We start from the raw sequence: 19,975 nt of genomic DNA on the forward strand, positions 1-19,975 counted from the left end.
AAGGTGCTTTGACTGCTGCACAACCCTTCTACAGCGTCCAGGTCCTGTCTGAAAAAGTCCCTCACTGCCAGCCTTTGTGGTTGCTTCACTTGAGCAACAATTGTTTGCTTTTTATTCCTATGTTCATACTTACACATTACTAGGGTTGGACTCAGCATTTCAATCCTACAGCACACTGTTTACCACTCTCTGCTCATGCAGCTTAAGTTCCTAGATGACCACATTCAAATTATTCAGGACAGGCAGTAAAGATGTTGCTGTCAGTCGTTGCTATCCAGTATCGAGTAGCAATCTAACACCTTGGAGGTGACCAAGACACTTCATAAGTAGCAGATGGAAGGGCCTCTTTAGCACTCCCACCATGCCAAAGCAGGTGATGGCGGTTCCACATTGACCAACCAACCAATCCATGGTTTTGGTGTTCACAGACTGCACTAATATTACTCGCTCCACAATGACCATAGGCTCAACGTATTCCGTCCCATAATGTATGAATGGGAAGGCTCAGATTAAAGACAAGGCTTCTAAGCTAACCAAGGCAGGCCCACATGGGAGTGGTATTGTCAATGAACAAGCCGGAATTCCTTGTTTACAATTGGACCTTTTCCAAATGATTTCAGATCTTTTTGTAAACGACCCTGTTCCATAAATACTGATTTTATGTGTGGCTTGATGCTCAACAGATTGTCACCATCCAACCTCCAGCTAAAGATCTGCGATGGACGGGTTCCTGTTGATGCTGAAATAAACATTTTCAAACAAGATACCAACCGCAGAAAAAGGTCCAACTCTGTCTCCCAGCAAGAGAAAAATGATGAAAACAAAAAGTGGGCACAACAATATCTCCCTTCCCAAGGTCAGCAGAAATCCCAAATCATATCCATTTACTCAAGCACTACAGCTCCATGTATGCTGCACTTAAGGCCTTCTTTCCTTGGAACTGCAATTGATAAATACAGAGGGAGTGAAATATAAGATTTGCATCTATTATAAATGTAGGGGCTTTGGAAAAGAGACTTTGGAACTATTGATTGAGGAGGGGACCCACCCTCCCATATCCCCCTCAGTCCTTATTGGGTACAACCTAGACAAAGGTAGCCGAGGACGCTCTACTTACACGTGTTTATTTAGAAAAGGAGGACGTACAGACCTAATTTTGTCTTTCTCTTTCTGGCAAAGAAGTCTGCCAGCATATACAATGCTTATGCAGTTCTACTGCATGCATGCTCTGCATAGCAGTCTGATGGTGCTTCACTTTTTTATCACATCCCCTTCAGCAGGGTGTTTACATTTGCACCAGGTTAGCATTTGAAGCCGTCTTTAATGGCCCAGTGCTTGAGGCAAGGTGTACCCTACACAGCAGTGTCTCTTAGCCATGCCCCTCCTCGCTGCAGCAGATATATTGAGGGAAGGGCTGAATATATTTCAGTGTTTGAAAACCCGGTGGGCATGCTACAGCAGGGCATCTCACTTCCTGCCTTCTTGCACACATCTGCTGCTACAGTAGACGTATGGAGCCAGGGGGCAGTGTATCGAAAAAGACCCGGCTCTCAGTTGCTAACAGAATAGCTGGGCTTAGCAATACAGCCTCTTGTGGAATGCAATTCAGCAGTACCGTAGCTGGGGGATCCCCACATCATGTACATAGTTCCTGGGAGATGAACATCTCTTCATACTGTCACAGGCTGAGAGATCAATAGGCAATTTGCAACCAGATGTCAAGTAGCAAGGGTTATTCCAACGGAAAACAGATTAGGGATGGCTGTCATTAATGTGAACAATCAGACAACTCAATGAAATTCCTTTCAGGGCCGCAGTCCTACGCCACTGCTGTCATGCCTCACCTGGCCCACAACGTCGGGGCAGGCGCATCTGGCCTTTTTGGGGTCTTTACTCCCTCTGCAGCTGCAATACAATGCTTGCTGGTCCTTCACACACCAATATGGCGGCCGTCATGAACCCAGTACCCCTACCAGCATGGCAGGGTTTCTGCTTCCTTTTTTCTAACTCTGAACTCTATAGCTGAGATTGGTGCAAGCGGTAAGGTGCACCTTATTGCGTTTTGTGCTTTAACTCTGTTAACCCCGTTTTTCCTTCTCCGAGCCCTTCTCCGAGCTCAGGCTTCCCCATCAAGTCGGGTGTCTCTACAGATGACCAGGGTGTCTCTACAGATGACCAGGTCTTGGTCTACCCTCTCTCCTTCATACCCCTCTCTTCTCTTCCCTTGCAACCTCCCTACTGATTAACTGCTTCCTTCTCTAACCCATCTGGTTATTTACTCTTTTTTTTTCTTTGACATTATGCTACAAATTAAACTTTCTCTTTACTCTTCTCCTTGGTGACTCTTTTCCTTGGTGTTCTATTTTCTTCTTCCTCTGCGCTCTTCTTTTTTACCACCTCCTCCTTAACACCCTTCTGTGTTTCAATAGTCTTATTTTCGGCCCCTCCTTCCACTGGGATGCTTCTTGCTACTGCTTCGCCAGCCCTTGACGTTCAAATCACCACCTCCTTTCTCTACTCTTGTTTTCCCTTTACTGAGCTTCTCTCCACACCTCTCTTATTCTCCTCTTCCTACTAATGTTTTCTCTCCCTCTTTCAGGTCTTCCACCTGATGGTCCTTCTGCCTCTTCTCTATTTATCTGTCAATTCACTGTATTCACCTCTTCTACGTTGCTCCAACTGCTCCTCTCCTCTTTCTGTCTCTTCCCCTTCTTAATCGTTTCTTCCCTTCTCCTCGAATCCCTGCCATGCAACAACTCAGTCTGCCTCCTTCTCCTAACTCCCACAATACTCCCCAATATAGTCAGTTTGCCTGCTGAGTGCATAATTGATTTGTATTGGCTTGCTCGTGCTTGAACAACTGCTTGAACAACCAACCCCCCAGTTGCATCTGTTTCATTTGTGCATGTTTCCCCTCATCTTGGATTTCTTTTGCTGCCTCTCACTGGCGGGGATGTTCAACATAGACCTGCACTTTGGTGCAAAGATAAAGGACACGTTACGATTTTCAACATCTGAGCAATCCTTCACCGACTCCTTATTCGTCAAGCTCAGGCCGTTCTGTGCGAGAACAGGGTTCGCAAGAGGAAGTCAAATCAGATAGTGCTATTTCCAGTATTCAAGTCACGGATGTCTGCGGAGTGAACCTGTGGGATGACATAGTCAACAATCCTTATAGTACATAAAATAGTGTACCATTTAAACCTGATCTAACTAACATGGACTGCTGGCACAATCATGGGGTCTGTTTATTTGCCATCAAGGTCCGGCTTATCACCTAACCCCCAAGGTGTTCTTCACTGTGGCTAAGGGTTTTAAGCCAAACAGGTAAAGGGACCTCTTAAAAGTGTTGAAACATGTAAGGCTAGGAATGGACTCAGAAGCCTGGCATATCTACCAGGTCCTCCTTTGGGGCCTATATCAAGGTGCAGTTGGTGGTCCCGGGCCTCAATGGCTTTCCCAGTCACATCATCTAAGCATTGAACTTCATCACAACATGCACCCTTATCAAGGGGCTAATGTCCAAGGCAGCCAGCTTAATGTAAATGCATGTGCATGTAGCCTTCAGGGCCCTCTGTTGAGCAGCAGGGAGGGAGATGACACCTTGTTCATTTTAACAATGAAAATGTGCAATTACTCATTGAAAGGGCTGCATAGTATGACCTTATTTCTACCTTTCGTTTATTGGTTCATTGTGATGCAAACTTCATGAACAATAACCGGCATCAAAAGAAAAGAATACACATGATCTTAATGATGCCATTACTTTAATATTGTAGGGCCTATATGTATAACTCCAAGTAGAATGCTGTTCAGTGTAATTATTTAAATTAATTGTGACAACTGCCAGATTCCTCTGTGCAATATTCCATTCTCAACATAATCCATGTGCCAATTAGTCTTGGTACATCCCAAAATTAGCAGTCAAAAGTAGACTGCTATGACATACCTTCCCCATGAGAATGACAGACAGAGATGTGACATTGCGGCGACATAGCAGCATGGCCGGACCTCCCCTTCTGGTGTGGAATTATGATTGAGGTCTGTACGTCTTTATCTCTTCTCTGATAGCACACATATGCTAAATAACGATAAAATTGAAAGCTGCCTAAAGAAATTGTCAATGACTATGATAGGTTCAAAGGTTGTGTCACATTTGGTTATATGTTTAGCTATGCAAATAAGCTGTCAATTAATCAGGTGTGTCTTTTCCCAACAGAATTTATTAGGATGCACTGTACATCCAATCCAGATTGGTGGATGCCTTCGGAAGAACAGATAAACAAGGTGTTCAGTGATGCTGTAGGACATGCTCGTCAAGGACGTGCTGTAGGGACATTCCTTCATAATGGTAACTCGTACTATGATGTTATTGACCACCACGACTTTCACAATGAGGTCTTTAATCGAAGTTCCCAAGATGGATCCGGAGATTGATGATCTTTGATAGAACTGTATCCACTAGAACATGTACTTTCACTCACGTTCACCTTTAGGAGCCCAAAGTACGTAAGTGTTGTCCATGGTTCAATGCACAGTCCTACAGGATCATGCCCTTGACTCAGCACCAAGTCTAGTGGAGCAAAAGTAGGCACATTTCTGTGTCCACCTGCAATTTCCTTGGTTGCCAGCGGTTGCATCAATGCTGTGTATTCATAACATTTTGATGAAAGGAGATGTATCGAATATAAACACTTTATAATTTGCCTTATCAGCCTATAGGTTCTATAGAATGTGGACATATGCAAGATTGGGTTTGAATCAAACTTTCACAAAGATTAATGTATGCAAGGATATGTGTATGTTGTAGGTCGTTAACAAACCCCAATACCTCCTCCATGTTATTTTATTTTCATAAATGCTTAGAGTTGACATTTTTATAGCCTTTACTAGGATATTTTAGAATTATAATACCAAGGACTAATAATGCAATTGGAATCAAGCTGTCTATTGAGAGTGTAAATATTTGATTACTCTGGCTTTTGACTGTTGAACTTTTCATTTGAAGAACATTTTACAAAATGATATCACATTTGCAGCCTCCTTTGAACACATGACCTCATACAGATGGGTGGTCTCCTTAAGTTCACTATAAATCTCAGAGCTCAGAAAAGGGGTTCCCCCATGGTGGACATCTTGTAGGGTGGGGAGGGCAATAATGCTATATTGATTGCGAGAGTCTCATCTTGTAATGTTGCACCATGCATGCAGACAGACACCTCTGCGTCTGATTTGAAAATATGGTCCTATTGGGGATTGCAGTTTCACTCAGTATTTACCTTTGAGACATGCAAATGCAGTTTAAGGTCCATGTATGTTGTTCTCTGTATATCTGCCCCCTGAAGACTGTAATTTGTAAAATGACAGTAAATTAGGCCTATAGTAGAACTGCATGTCCTCTGTCTGCACTAAAGTATGCATCATTTGCTTCTAAATGTTTTCATCCCTTGAAATGTTCTGAGAATCAACCAGATTTATTTTGAGCAATCCAAACGGCTGATGCCTCTTTAAGATTCATTCTGTCATCTTACATGAGCAAGGTGTTGTTGCAGCTCTGGGTGACTTGTACTGATCACAAAACATATTCTAATGTACTGTAAAAGCATAATATCAATAAGCAATCATTGTAATACAAATTGTTGATGAGTGTTAACTCTAATACACTTTCTTTTGTGTGCAGTGCAGCTAGCCAAATCTTTAGTGTGTGTTAAATGGAATATCAGTTGTCTTAAAGCTCCAAGTTGTGCAATAAGAGAACTAACGTTGTTCTTGTATCCAATTTTAAATTATTGGTTCTTTGATGGAATACACTGTGATTCTAGTCTCATTGCAAAATGCAAACTTTTAAAAGTGTTTATTACAAAAACGAACAGATTCCTCAGGATCATCAAAAGTCAAATTTCGAGTGAGGTGATGTGGTTAATGTATTGGCTATGGAACCAAGTTCAGATCCCAAGTGCATGCCTTGATTAAAGAGTGTTGCTGTTCTCTCATCCGTAATTGGACATTCCTAACTTTATGAATTATATAGGCTTAAAGTAATCTGCAGTCTCTTTATTTACTGCTTACAACCAGTACTAAACAAAACCAATCAAACCCTTCTGTTTCCATGAGTGTGAACCTGCAGCCAAATTCCTGCTCCATTTGATGAAGTTGTCTGTTCGGTTTTGGCTTATAGGTGGTGATTTTGAGGCACCAATGTTTAACGTGTGCAGAGTGTGATGTTATTTCAGAGGCAGCAAGGTCTTCAAATTGAGGCATAGGCCCAATTGGTTCTCTTAAAACAATTCTCCATTTGCATCCTGTCAGGTATCACAGTTCTCCAAAAATGGAAGGAACTCCAAAGAAAAAAGCTGGCATTGTTCCCAGCTTCCGCCCCATTACGTTCTTGACCCAACATGCTAAGGTGCTTGAATGGACCTGAAGGTGAGGTCTTACAACAGAAGGCACTCTCTGAAGTAAGTAACTAGATGTCCACCTTTGATTCCAAATAAGTTGTGTCATTGCTAGCCACACACAGGAAAGGGTCTTAGGAAAGAGGAAGAATACTGAGTATGGAAACCTTAGTGCTTGTCACCAATTTGAAACAAGCTCCTTTGTTATAAAAGCCTTATCAAAAGCTTCTAGGAAGGCCAACTCTAAAGTCCAACCTAAGGTGCCAAAACCAGCAACATTTCTATTTTCACAGATAAGAACTTGAAAGATTGACCCACAGTCCATATTCTACTGCAAAAAGAAAGGTCATGTCCCACAGAACTGAATATTTCAGTTTTGGAGGATTGACCCCCTTCAATGGATGATATCCCACAAAGTAATATCCTAACTGTAGATACTGAAATTGCCTCACGGTACACATTTGTTGTGCATTACAAAAGAACCTCTTTAAAAAAGTGAAACGGTTAACTCAGAGTAGTTTGATACAGATCCATGCATTGCCCACTGCAGCAGCCAGCTTATCTAGAGCATGGCTAGATCTTCCTAATGCTTATGAGTCTCATGATGGGCGTTGGGTGTGCCAGGTTTTACGGTTTTTGCATTCTGTACAACATTGGATAATACATTGAATTAAGTAAGGCATTGCAGAATGGTAAACAGTTGGCACACAAATGCTTTGAAAAGAATTGATGCATAACTATTAGCAGACAGTAATCTATCACGTGTCGGTACAAGTCAGCATGCTAATGCGCCAGTTGAGAAGTGCATGATTGTAACATTGTGCGTGGTTGGATAGGCCTCTTGCTAGTGATTATGTGCATATCCATTGTATTGAGACAACATGCACAGCGTAGTGGTGTTGATAGGGCACCTGAGCAGTGAGAAGGGAGGCCACAATCAATCCACTACAAATAGCAGGTCCCTAATTCTCTCCCCAGTATGATGTAAGCTGACATAGCTAAACCCCGCCCAACATGGCAATTTAACCTACACTGAAGAGATGCAACTGCCTTCATCTCCTTGCAGATGATGATTCCATATAGTGAAGGGGGTGACAAACTATCATCATTAGCATTAGGGGTTTGCAGTGGCAACCGGATTACAGAGGTCCTTTGAAAGACAATTTGCTACAGCAATCCCTGGCAAATGGAGGGCAGGCTTAATCCGTCACCAACACCAATCCAGTTGAGTGGCACTTGTTACAACTCATTCAGATCCATTTTCCAGCTTTAGCTGAGCAGTATGTGTCTCTTGAATCAGTCTGCAAATAGAACCAATATGCATAGGCCCCGGATAGTGTGAATGCATGCAAACACAGCTAGCAGCAGGCACCAGTTGCTGGAAAAGAACACACGACTAACCTTTTCATAATATTCTTTCTGAGAGACTCCAGGACAGCTTTGTCATAGACATCACTGGTGCCAATAGTGACATAGCTTGGGTGCATATGTGTAAATGTATGTGGGACCCCACCTGCCCCATACCTCTGTCACTCAATTGCACATGCTCCACAAGAGCCAAAAAGAATGCTATAACTGCAGTGACGAGAGCACAACCCAGATTGCGTGACCTCACATACTACCAATTAGGACGATGAGGAATCTGTAGAAGGTATCAGAATGAATGTTACTGAAGTTAAGTAATTTGTGCTTCTTATGGCTGACGTCTTCCCACGGTTTACTCTTCTTTTAAATGGTTCCCAGAGGAACACTAGAACTCAGAATGGTGAGGAATAGATTATGAACAGATACCTTAAATAAGAAACTGCTGTATGGCAGACCATCCAAAATGGGCATCCTGGCTTAACACAGGGTCCAGGCGATAATGCTTGACATAAGAATACAGGGGAGCCCATGTTGCAGCCTGACTGGTTTGGTTCGGGGCACGAGTGCACACCCCTCTGCATTTAATATGGGCCAGATGCTTTTAGGATCACGTTTGCTTAGTAGTGGTTTTGCCCTTCAGACTACCAGCCAACCCCACTAAAAGCTGAGCACATTCTCTTGATCAAGGCAGTGTATCCTCCCTTCCATCTCATCGGGTTTAAGAGGTGAGAAAAACACTGTCAGTTTCATTTTCTGAGAGGGGGAAACTGAGAACTGGTGGAAGAAAGGACTTTTTCATCTTCAAGCTAAGCCTTTCCCTCAAACACCGGTAAAAAAAGATCTTCACAGAGTTCCTCAAAGACATGCACACATTATGCTGATGTGACAGCTACCAAAAGGCTAACCTGCATAGTGAAAAGTCTTAGAAAGAAGGGATACGCTGCAAAGGAGACTCAATGAGAAACCTCAAGACAAAATTCAAGTTCCCCCCAAAAATGTTTGAATTGCCCTTTATTTATATTTATTTATTTATTGTTATAAAACACTCGGCATGCAACACTAAAATTCATAATACTAACAAATGCAAGAAAACTAACATACTATGGAAAGAGAAAGCTCATAGTATTGACAATTCATTCCAAATGCAAAGATTTAAAAAAGCCTGTTACTGACATGACTACCGAAGTGAAGCGTCCTGCTAAACAAAATTGCATAAAAGAATCACATGACATTGTAGTTAAAATTGATAAAAAATCATCTACAATGATACTCTCGAAGACCCCAAAGGTGAGGACACGATGTAATCAAATGTTCCAGGGTTTCGACAGTGTTAATGGAGCCACAGAAGCTGCATGAACCATGGTCAACCGTTAATCTTTTATAACGAATCAAGATCTCTTTAGTGTATACTTGATTCATTTGAAACGTAAAAAATTGTAATCTCAGAAATCTTTAAGGTTACACAGCGAGATAAGGAGCAACCATTCCAACAGGTTTGGAGTCGTACTTTGAATGGGTACGCGATTCATATGAATGAAAAGATTTGATCGTATTTACCCAGTCCTGCCTATAAAGCAATGGGTTGTCTTTAAGATCAGCTGTTACCAGATCCAAATCAGCGAGCAAATAATCCGAAAATTGAAGCATAAAAACGTCCTTTCTATCAATCAACACCTTATTTAATTCCATGTATGAAGAGGGAGCACAAGGTGGACATAAAAACCTATAGTAAAGAGATAAGTACTTCCACTGGGCACGACCTTTAAGTGAGATTAAACCCAGTTCATAGCGAATAGCAGAGTACCATGAGAAACCTGAAGTATCCTCCTCCACAACCGACCCGCCATATCTGAAAGCAAGCCTAGAGCCCAAAATAGAAGTATCTCAAAGCCATAAAGTATCTTGGGTATAATTTTCCCTTCATAAAATTTCAAAGCTGGCACAATTGAAAACTTCCCATACTTAAGGTCCACTCGTACCAATTGATTGCCTAGTGCCATTCCGAGAGAAAACAGTCAGTCCTTAATAAATGGTATATTCTGTTTGGTCAAAATGCGGAATCCCATATTTACAAAACCCTTCACTTTTTCGAGGGGCACATGATTGATTTGCCAAACAAAAGATCTATGTTGATCTAGATCTACGTTTGCCAGTCCAATGTATTCTTTTAGTTTTTTTGGGGGGTTGTTTTTCAATTTAGGAACATCCGCAAATTTAGAAAAGTCTGACAAAAGATGCTGTAATCCAATTAGGGTCAACCCAAAAATGTAAAAATCGTTAGCATAAGCTAACGAAACTAGCTTCAGATGTTCTATTTTCAGGGTAGCTAGGGCTGCCGGATTTAAGAACTCGCCAATGAATTGCCCTTTAATTGGAAATAACAAAAAGTATAAACAAATAATAAAGTAAAGAAGAAACAGAGTGTAAATCCTCTACCATTCATCCATATTAAACGTTGAATATAAGGGTGCATACATAGAAATCATAGTCATTAGGTGATAACATTTGGCATGTATTCAAATGTAAAGTGCAAAACAATAAACTATTTTTCTATTACCCATACCAAATGGACAAAAACTATTTTTGATTAAACAGACATTGAGCTAAAGTGCTTAACACAAAACCATGTACTTGTCATGTTCAATGTCATTCTTCCATCTCACTCTACTCTCATATTTTTTTAGAATTTTATTTAATTGGTTTTTTATAACGCGCCTAATACCATACCTGAGTTTGGTTTCTAAGTGCGGATCGAGGATTTGAACCTCTGTTCCTCTGCGTGGTCTAGAGTGTTGCCCCTGTGCTATCCTCTATTCATAAATGAATGGAGGATATCTAGCCCCAGATCCTTTATAAACCTTTCTGACTCACTTTTCCTCAAATATTACTCTTCTTCTGCCTTCATAGCTCTCTGTATTTTACTTTTCCTCCCCCGAAGGCGCTTCTGTAATAGTCATTCATGATCTGACTTGTAATGTGTTTAAAATCAGTAAAGGCATTTCTTCAAGCACAAAATGCTCTGTGTCACCCATTAACCCCATTGGCTCCTTGCATTAGTGCTGTAGTATTTTAAGATGCATATTTATGCTAATGGACTCAAAAATACTCTTTCAGTACGATTGCAGCTTGTAACGGGACCAAAATATTTTATCCCAATCTCTAGTTTGTATTGCTCATCTGGGTAATGTCACAGTGGGTAGTGTGACAGTATGAACGGAACACAGAAAGACCAGTCTTAACTTTGTTTTATTCACATCAATCACAGGGGTTTGGAAAGAAAACCAACAGGAGCCTTTGGCTGGAAATTAAAACAAAAGAGGGATACTTTTAAGTGCAAAAGTGCAAAGTTAATGGAGGAAAAACAGCACATTACAAAACAAGTGTGCGCAATAAACCTCTCCTAAAATAAAAGGGACATAATGGGACTCATTGCAAGTAAGACGGTACGTGTAAAAGTGGTGCTAATTGTGTTCTTTTAAGTGTTGTTCAGTACAACAATAGCTTGTTACAGGCTCAGAAGCTTTGGTGGTGAGCTCACTGCATGCTCAAATCCAACAGTGCAGTTTGTATGAGATCTCAGGGTCTTATCACACTTTCACAATGGCTCTGGCCAGAATCTCGACTATGGCCCACAGCAGGCTGTGAGCAATTTACTTCACTTGAAGAACAAAAGTCTGAATAACCTTTTTCAGGCTCTACCTCATTCTCATTCTGTCTTCTCTGGATCTTTGTTTTCTGCTCCTTCTTTCCCTTCTATTCCTTTTCCGTCTCCTCCTTTCCCTTCTCCTCCTCCAATCTGTCCCTTGCTCCTCCGTCTACCTCCGCCCAACTTCCTCAAGGCCTTTTGCCTGTTTTTATGGTGTGAGGCAGATTCTGATTGTTCTTGTAGTGTGTGCTACACCGCTCCCGTGCTTATTCCCATGTTCTCTTGGCTCGTGGAATTGACCCATTCTAAATGTGCCCGCCTTCTCAAGTGCCAGATGTGGCCTCATTGCCTGAATGGTGTATGGCTCAATGCTTTCTACTCCTGCAGCACCATGGGTACGGAGCATAAAAGGGCCCTATGCCAACTTGAGATCAGGGAGGGGAGTACTGCCATTGTGGCTGCCTGATCCTGCACTGACTCTCCTGTCTATGTTCTGGTCTCCCTGTGAGCTTCCTCTACAAATTACAGACACCTCCCTGTTGTCTGATAAGTGAACAAGCGATCCTATGGTCTGACACATGCACCGCTTATTCTGAATTTGCACGTGCGCAAAAGTTCAGCTTGTGGTCCCAGATTGCAGACTGCCATTCTAACCCAATCCATACAACTTGTTTCTCCCTCACAGGGTGTTATAGCCAATGTGGTGACAGGGCGGGAAGGATAGCTCTGGGGTAACATGTTTGTCTTGGAAGCAAGACAATGCAGAGAAACAAAGGTTCGAATCCCAGTCCCACGCTTAGAGACTGGTCTCCAGTATTATGCGCGCTGAAAAAGATTAATTAATGTCTTAGAAGGATGGAGCAGGGAAAGTGTCTTTGGGGTAACCCTCATCTACCCCCACCAGGAGTCAAATCCAATCATTAAGGGACATTAGCCGTGCCGAATGGCCGTGTACCATTCTGCACTACACCCGAAAATTACATGGCCAGCTGGGCCATTATTATATCGAGTTGCAACAGATACCTGGATGGCACAGGAGTGCCATCCGCATTAGTCCCAATCTGGATTCATCGAACTGACACTCCAACCAACCCACCGTGCGTGGCATGTTTTCAAGCATCAAAGCCTTAAGAAAGACACGAATGGGTTGGAACACTTATTGGCTGACCAATTCAAACTATTAATTAAAACATTTTGTGGAAAGATTTTGGAAACCATGATTAGTAATTATTTAATTATACTCATCAGCACAAGATATGCAGGGTCCATTACTTCCTAGTCAATATACGAGGTGTGGGCAATGCCTCCCCTCCCGTGATCTTGCTACAGTTCAAACTTGGATACAATATATATCACGCGTGAGTTGATTCAGCCTCTAGTGCCTAATCCCTCATCTACTTCAAATAGTGTGTTGCTTCTCCTGATCTCCAGAACTCCATCCGGCTGCCTGATACATGGAACAAAGTCACAGTGGCAATACAATTTTTACAGATTACATATGACCCAATAAAATTCCTGGAGTCTAGTCTAGAGTAGTCTAGATCATTCCATTGAAATCCTTACCAGTCACACACATCATTTAGCAACTCGAGCATTTTCTTGGAGTAATACTCTCTAATGATATTCTTCTACAAATAGTTGCATATGTACTAAAATGTGTGATCTATATCCAAGTCCATATTGGTTCTACAAGATTTAGGAGTTTTCCTCAAACAAATTACCAGATTTAACACCACCACAATCTACCTGCTCCTTTCATGGTCTCTAGTGATAGGCACAGGGAACTCTGGATTATCCCATAATGGTGTGGCATCATCCAAGTCAGGAATACTAAAAAGAAAGCACTTTGTCATCATGTATTTCTTATTTTCGTAAAACATATCATGTTTTAAAATTTTAAAAAGAAGCTGGTCAGTAATTAGGCACACACACTTTCCTTTGAAATTAACATATGATATATAAAAGGTCACTACCAGCCAATAAAAGTCACCCTGAAAAGAAATAGGATCACTGGCACCCAATAATACTTTTGAAGGTTCGGGAGTGCCCAGGACCATTCCCCCAGAGTCCTACACTATTTCCTATAACTCAGACTAGATTTTCCTGTTCAGACAAATATGTAATTTCAAAGTAAATTCCTTAAAGAAAGAGTACATTAGATTGCCAGGGATCATCTGAAATAAAATCACACAACTGGGGAGTGTAATCCATTTTTGTATTATCAAGGGGAACCTGTGCCAAGTGGAAAGTTTTTTTGGCCTTTTCTGTAATAATAAAGATTGCCCACGCTAACAGCTCAGGAAGACTTATTTCTATTAAAGACGAGGAGGCGAGCATTATGCTTTTCTTTCTTTAATACTGCCATAATAGCCTTTCAAAAAACATGACTTTTTAAACTTTAGCATTTGTGCTTTTCTGTTACAACAAAGAAATAGCCAAACTGAGGTTTTAAAAGTCCAACTAAAGTGATCCTTCCTTCAAGATGACTATAAAACTAAAACTCCCATGATGCCTATGGGGTGTTGTAGTCCTGACCCTAACTCCTGCTCCAATCAGCTCATAGGTCAGTCTATAAGAACCTAGCTCCCCAGGTCCCTTCCTCTTTCTTTTGCGGTCCAACTCTCCGGTAACAAACTCAACAGTTTTATGAACAATCAACTCAGGATTTCCAATCTAACTGTGCCCCAGGTCCATGAACTGTAACTCTTTGCAACTCCTGGGCGAATAACTTGACTCCGCTCTGAAGACCTTGTGATCATGCTACTTTCTGGTCGTCTCCTAGGGAAAAACGGAGAACCAATTATGAGGGTGGGTATCACAACAAGTTGAACATCTTAAATAAATCTTACATTAGTTCAACAGTTGTCTACACTTCGGGTGGGATATAATGCTCGCCTCCTCGTCTTTAATAGAATGAAGACTTCCTGAGCTGTTAGCGTGGGCAATCTTTATTCTATGACAAGACAGGAGGCTCGCATTATGCTTATTCAAAGCTCGCTACCACTCTATCAGGTATATCGGATACAGGTTTAAAATAAAATGTCTTAAAGGTCGATTCAGATGACCAATCTGCTGCTTTCATTAGGTCTTGGAGTGGCACTCCGGCGGAGAAAGCTCTAGAAGCCATAGCGCCCCTCGCAGAATGTGCACCAAACTGGGATAAGTCAATTCCTGCCCACTGCATGACCTCGCGCACCCATCTAGCTATTGTCGCTGTCGCTACTGCATGATAAGGCTTCCTGCGCGCTATTAGCAGCTGTGTAACACCTAGCGGTCTGTACTGCGATGTGACGGTCTTGTAATCTTTGATACATTGCGCTACACATAATTTTTTGTTTCCCGTAAAATAGGGGTATGAGATAACACGTGAATCTGATTTCGTTCGCTTGGTTATTGTAAAGGCCACTCCTTCGGGATAGAATATTTTTCTATTTATTTCTAATGCCTTAACGTCCGATACTCTTCGGCATGCCGTAAGACACAATAACATTGCTAGCTTGCATGACAGCTGGGATCGGGATAAATTACCGTTATCTGGCCATTCCAGGAAAAGCCGGAAGACCTCTTTAACATCCCATAGGGTTGTGTATCTCGGTTCTGGAGGCTTTTTCAACTTCATACCTCTCAGGAGTCACAGCACCGTGGGGTGTTCGCCAATGGCGTTACCCTCAACTTGATCGTGCCCTGCTGATATTGCGGATCGTAATACTCCTATTGTTCTAAAGGCTTTGCCTTCCTGAAATCTCATTGCTAAGAAGTTTAGCAGTTGCACTACAGGGGCAGAAACGGGATCCACAGTCTGCTCTGCACACCAGTGCACCTAACCGTTCCGGCGTTATAGCTCTTAATGGTGGAAGGCGCCCACGAATCTCTGATACAGTCTGCAGCGAGTCGCGAAATGCCAGGCAATTCCCATTTTCTCCTGAAACCCTGCAGGCCATTAGTCGTAGAGTGCCCGCTAAGATTAGCGGATGCGCTCTCCCAGTCGGGTCGAGTAGAAGGTCCGGCTGGTGCGGAACAATCCTCGGAAAATCCGTAGAAAGTTCCATCACTACTGGAAACCATGGCTGAGATTTCCAGATAGGGAGCACCACTATTAGGTCTGCTTGCTCTCTGCGTACCTTCGCTAGAGTCCTCGTGATCATCAGAAAAGGAGGGAAGGCATAATGAAGCGCCCCTTTCCATGATTGGGGAAACGCGTCTGTGCCAGCTGCACCCGGGTCTATCCTCCAACTGAAATATGTCTGTGTCTGAGCATTCAGTCTGGACGCAAACAGATCTATGTGTACTGGACCCCAAATGTCTGTTAACGCTCTGAACACCCTGGGATGCAGTCTCCAATCGCTGGAATCCACCAGATATCGTGAGTTCCAGTCTGCTACTTTGTTGAGATTCCCTGGTAGGTATTCTGCTGTAACCGTTATCTGATTCTGCAGGCAATAATGGCAGAAGTCTTTTGCTAACTCTGCCAGCATGCGGGATCTCGTTCCTCCTAGTTTGTTTATGTAACGCACTGCTGAGATGTTGTCCATCTTCAGCAGCACGCAGCATTGCACTTTGTCCTTCGTAAAGGCACGCACTGCGAACGATCCCGCTAGTAGTTCGAGACAGTTTATATGTAGTTGTAACTCTTGTCCTGACCATTTTCCCCCTGTCTCTACGTTTTCGCATCTCGCCCCCCATCCGGATCTGCTTGCGTCTGATTCTATAATGATGTCTGGAATGTCTCCGAAAATCGCTCTGCCATTCCAGGCTTCCATGTTGAGAAGCCACCACTGAAGCTCCGAAAGCGTTTCCTGATCTAGGGTTATCAGCTGGTGATAACCGAGTCCTCCCTGTAGATGCTTTATCTTGAGCCTCTGTAATGCTCGATAATGCAGTGGGGCTGGAAAAATCGCTTGAATCGAGGCTGCTAGGAGGCCTACTACTCTCGCTAGAGCTCGAAGAGAGATCATCTCCTTTGCTATCAGTACTCTGATCTCCTTTTTTATCGCTCTTACTTTGTGGTTTGGAAGCTCGAGTGTAGCCTTGATTGTGTCTATGTTGAAGCCTAGGAACTCTATATTTTGCACAGGTACCAGCTGGGATTTGTCCAAGTTCACTAAGAAGCCCAGAGATGACAAGAGCGTGAATATCCATTGCACGTTCTTGGATAGCGAGGTTTTGTCTGACCCTAGAACTAGAATGTCGTCCAGGTAGACGATAATACAAATTCCTCCTTCCCGAATAGCCGCTGCTACGGGCCTCATGATTTTGGTGAAGGCCCAAGGCGCTGATGCTAGGCCGAACGGGAGACACGTGAACCGCCATATTTCCCCGCCCCAGCGGAACCGTAGATATCTCCGATGATCCTGGGCCATCGGAATCGTGAGGTAAGCGTCTTTGAGATCTAATCTCGCTAACCAGTCCCCTGTTCGGAGGAGGTCTCGCAGTAAATGGATGCCCTCCATCTTAAAATGGTTGTAAACAACCCATTCGTTCAAACTTTTTAGATTTATCACCGGATGATTTTTGTCCCCTTGGTGAACTAGAAACATATTGCTGAGGAATCCTGGTCCCCCCTGCGTATCTTTTTCTATTGCGTTCTTGTCTGCTAGGCTGAGCAACTCTCTGTGTAACAACTCTTCTTCTCCCCGGGACACCTGGATAGGACGGGGTTCTGAGCCCTGAATGGGGTCCTGTATGAACTCTAGCTGTAATCCCACTACTGCCTGTAATACCCATGCATCGCGCGATAACGCCTGCCATGCGCTCAGAAATTGAAGGGTTCTCCCTCCTACTTTCACGCTTATTACACTCACCTCCTGAGGCATTGGGTTGTCTGTGAGAGCCTCTTCCTCTACGGCCTCTGGGGAACTTGGCTCTAGACGGGAAGAAGGTGTCCTGTTGCTTCCCTTCCCAGTATTGGGCGCGCGGCCCTTGGGGTCTACGGGAATAATTGAAGCGACCGGACGTACGACCCCTGTAACGTCCGGTCCCGGAAAAAACTCGACCAGGGAATATCTTCTTGATTGCGCTTTACGTCTTTTCCAGCACGGAATACGTGCCTACAAATTGCGACATTTCCTTCGCAAAGGCTTCGCCAAACAATAGACCTCTGGCTCCTTCACCAGCCTCATACGAGGCCAGCTCACTTAGTTTACTGTCTATTTTCAGAAGAACACCTCTCCTTCGTTCCGAAGACATAGCGCAGTTAGCGTTGCCCATGAGGCAGACAGCTCTTTGCGCCCAGTTCGCCAGAGCCGAAGCGTCTACTGGTGTTCCTGTGTCCTTGGCTTTTTCCGCCAGGTCCATTATCTTAGCTAAGGGACCTGCAATGTCCAGAAACTTATCTTGGCACCCTCGCCAGGCCCTGTCTATTCCTTTCCGGATATCTCGCGCTGTCTTCGTCACAAAAGTGACCATCATGGAGTCAAGCTCCGGTGTCTCCACCAGTTTGAATGGCAACTCTGGTCGAGGGCATTCTGACCGCATCCTGGACCTTACCTCCCTGTCCAGAGGTTTCCTAATATGCTGCGCCATATAGGCTGCTACTCTGGGCGACGGGACCCAATCTGAAGACTTTGGGTGCCTGATAGCTTCTGGGTCAAACATATCGGTGGTACTGTCTATCTCCTCTGCATGTTGCGCGGAGTCAACGTCGTCTCCACCTTCGTCCTCTGGCATATAGCCTTCATCATCGTCCCCTAGATTGTTCACCCCTGGGGTAGGGGATCTATCCTGGCCTTGCTTCTTCTTTTCCAGGAAGGCTCTTTTCAGCCTAGCGACAGGGTCGTCTGGTCTTTGGGGAGCCTCATCCTCCCTATCAAGATCGCTCGGGGGGGTCAAAATATGTTTAGTTTTCCGAGCTGCTTTCCGCCCCTTACGTTCAATCCCTTCAGAGGGATGTCTGGCTGACAGCTGATCGACTGACTCTTCTGCTTCCCTCTTATTGGCAAGCTGGGCTTGCTGATCTTGAATCATGGCTTCTAGAACTTCAAGCCTCTGCGCAATAGGCTGCACACCTTGCGATACCGCTTTCGATAATGAATCACCTAATACCATCTTAAAACTCTGTGAGAGATCCGTGTCCTGTTGGTATGGGCTCTCTCCCCACTCTTCCTCAGACCACTCCGGAGAGGTGGAAGGTGGAGCACCGGGGCTGCTGGATTGTGCCATCTCTAGTGTTGGTAATACCAACTTCTGGGCTGTCAGCAGGGAACAACAGCAGCTAGGCCCCTGTTCCACAGAGATATGTGTATTGCAGGGTTGTGCAGGGCTGCTTCCACAGAGCCTGAAAAGAAGTATCCGAACTTCTTGCTCTAGCTGTCCCCTAAATAGCACTCCGGTGAGATATGAGTTTTTTTTTTTTTTTTTTTTTTTATATAGCCGGTATTAGGTCGTTGTTTCCTCACTGTTCACTGCGAACGCAATGAAATCACTTGCGCGCGCGCGCGAAAAGGCCCCGAGGGAATGCTGGGAGACTGAACTTTCCTTCCGTTCTCCTGGGTCCTACCGCCCAACTTGTTCGTCGGCGCGGAACCTCGAGGAGCGGGGCCGGGTGCCTGAGGTGAGCGCGTTCGCTCGCAGCGCCAGCCCCGCCTCCTCAGAACCTGAACAATGCCACGCCGCGGAACAACGACGAGTGAAAGAATATTCAAAACGTCCAAACGACACGGATTACTTACTATAATCTCTTCAATTGTAAATATTACCATATATATATATATATATATATATATATATATATATATATATATATATATATATATATATACGCTCTAATGTCAATGAAGGACACACTCATATATATAAGCGTTCTATATACGCTGCGATGGGGATTATGAACATACGCACACAAATATTCTACAGAGAGATAATGTGAGGTACTTATCTTTGGCAGCAAAAAAGAAAGAGGAAGGGACCTGGGGAGCTAGGTTCTTATAGACTGACCTATGAGCTGACTGGAGCAGGAGTTAGGGTCAGGACTACAACACCCCATAGGCATCATGGGAGTTTTAGTTTTATAGTCATCTTGAAGGAAGGATCACTTTAATTGGACTTTTAAAACCTCAGTTTGGCTATTTCTTTGTTGTAATAGAAAAGCACAAATGCTAAAGTTTAAAAAGTCATGTTTTTTGAAATGCTATTATGGCAGTATTAAAGAAAGAAAAGCATAATGTGAGCCTCCTGTCTTGTCATAGAATTGGGTGTAACATAGACTATATAAATCTTCTAGACATTGACTGAATCTTACTCTAGGATAAGGTTTTACGATGAGAGTCCATGCCTTGTAGTTGTTCAGCATTCATCTGTTTGGTCGTATTAGTTAGAATGTATTCAGTGTGTCGTAGCGTACAAACGATATCCTGAACGATATTGTAGAATAACTTTCCATCAGGTTTTCAAAATATCTTGTCTGGCGTTAAATAAAGAGCACATAAACTGTCATCTTTGAAGTTTCACCTACTGTGGAGGGTATTCCAATTTCGCCTGAATCCTATTGGTGAAGGGCTCTAAGTAAAGTAAGTAATAACGCTAATATAGGAAAGCCCTGAAGGGTGCTTTGGTCCATTTGTATTGACCATGT

The 19,975-nt window shown here is 43.3% G+C and overlaps 1 protein-coding gene across 2 annotated transcripts in view; it reads left to right on the plus strand.

Annotated features, from left to right (window-relative positions):
* The window catches only part of BEND4 (BEN domain containing 4), a 489,416-nt gene extending 483,423 nt beyond the window's left edge, over window positions 1-5,993 (plus strand). Inside the window, exon 5 of one of the 2 annotated variants that reach the window (XM_069631743.1) lies at window positions 4,220-4,362. In XM_069631743.1, coding sequence (XP_069487844.1) covers window positions 4,220-4,229 — 10 coding nt within the window. In that variant the 3' untranslated portion in view covers window positions 4,230-4,362. Of the gene's footprint in view, window positions 1-4,219 lie in introns of both variants that reach the window. The other variant, XM_069631744.1, reaches the window with a different exon arrangement.
* The last annotated feature ends 13,982 nt before the right edge of the window (window positions 5,994-19,975 follow it).

The sequence above is a fragment of the Ambystoma mexicanum genome, chromosome 6q, assembly GCF_040938575.1.
Source record: "Ambystoma mexicanum isolate Mex_15411 chromosome 6q, UKY_AmexF1_1, whole genome shotgun sequence".
Taxonomy (NCBI): Eukaryota; Metazoa; Chordata; class Amphibia; order Caudata; family Ambystomatidae; genus Ambystoma; species Ambystoma mexicanum.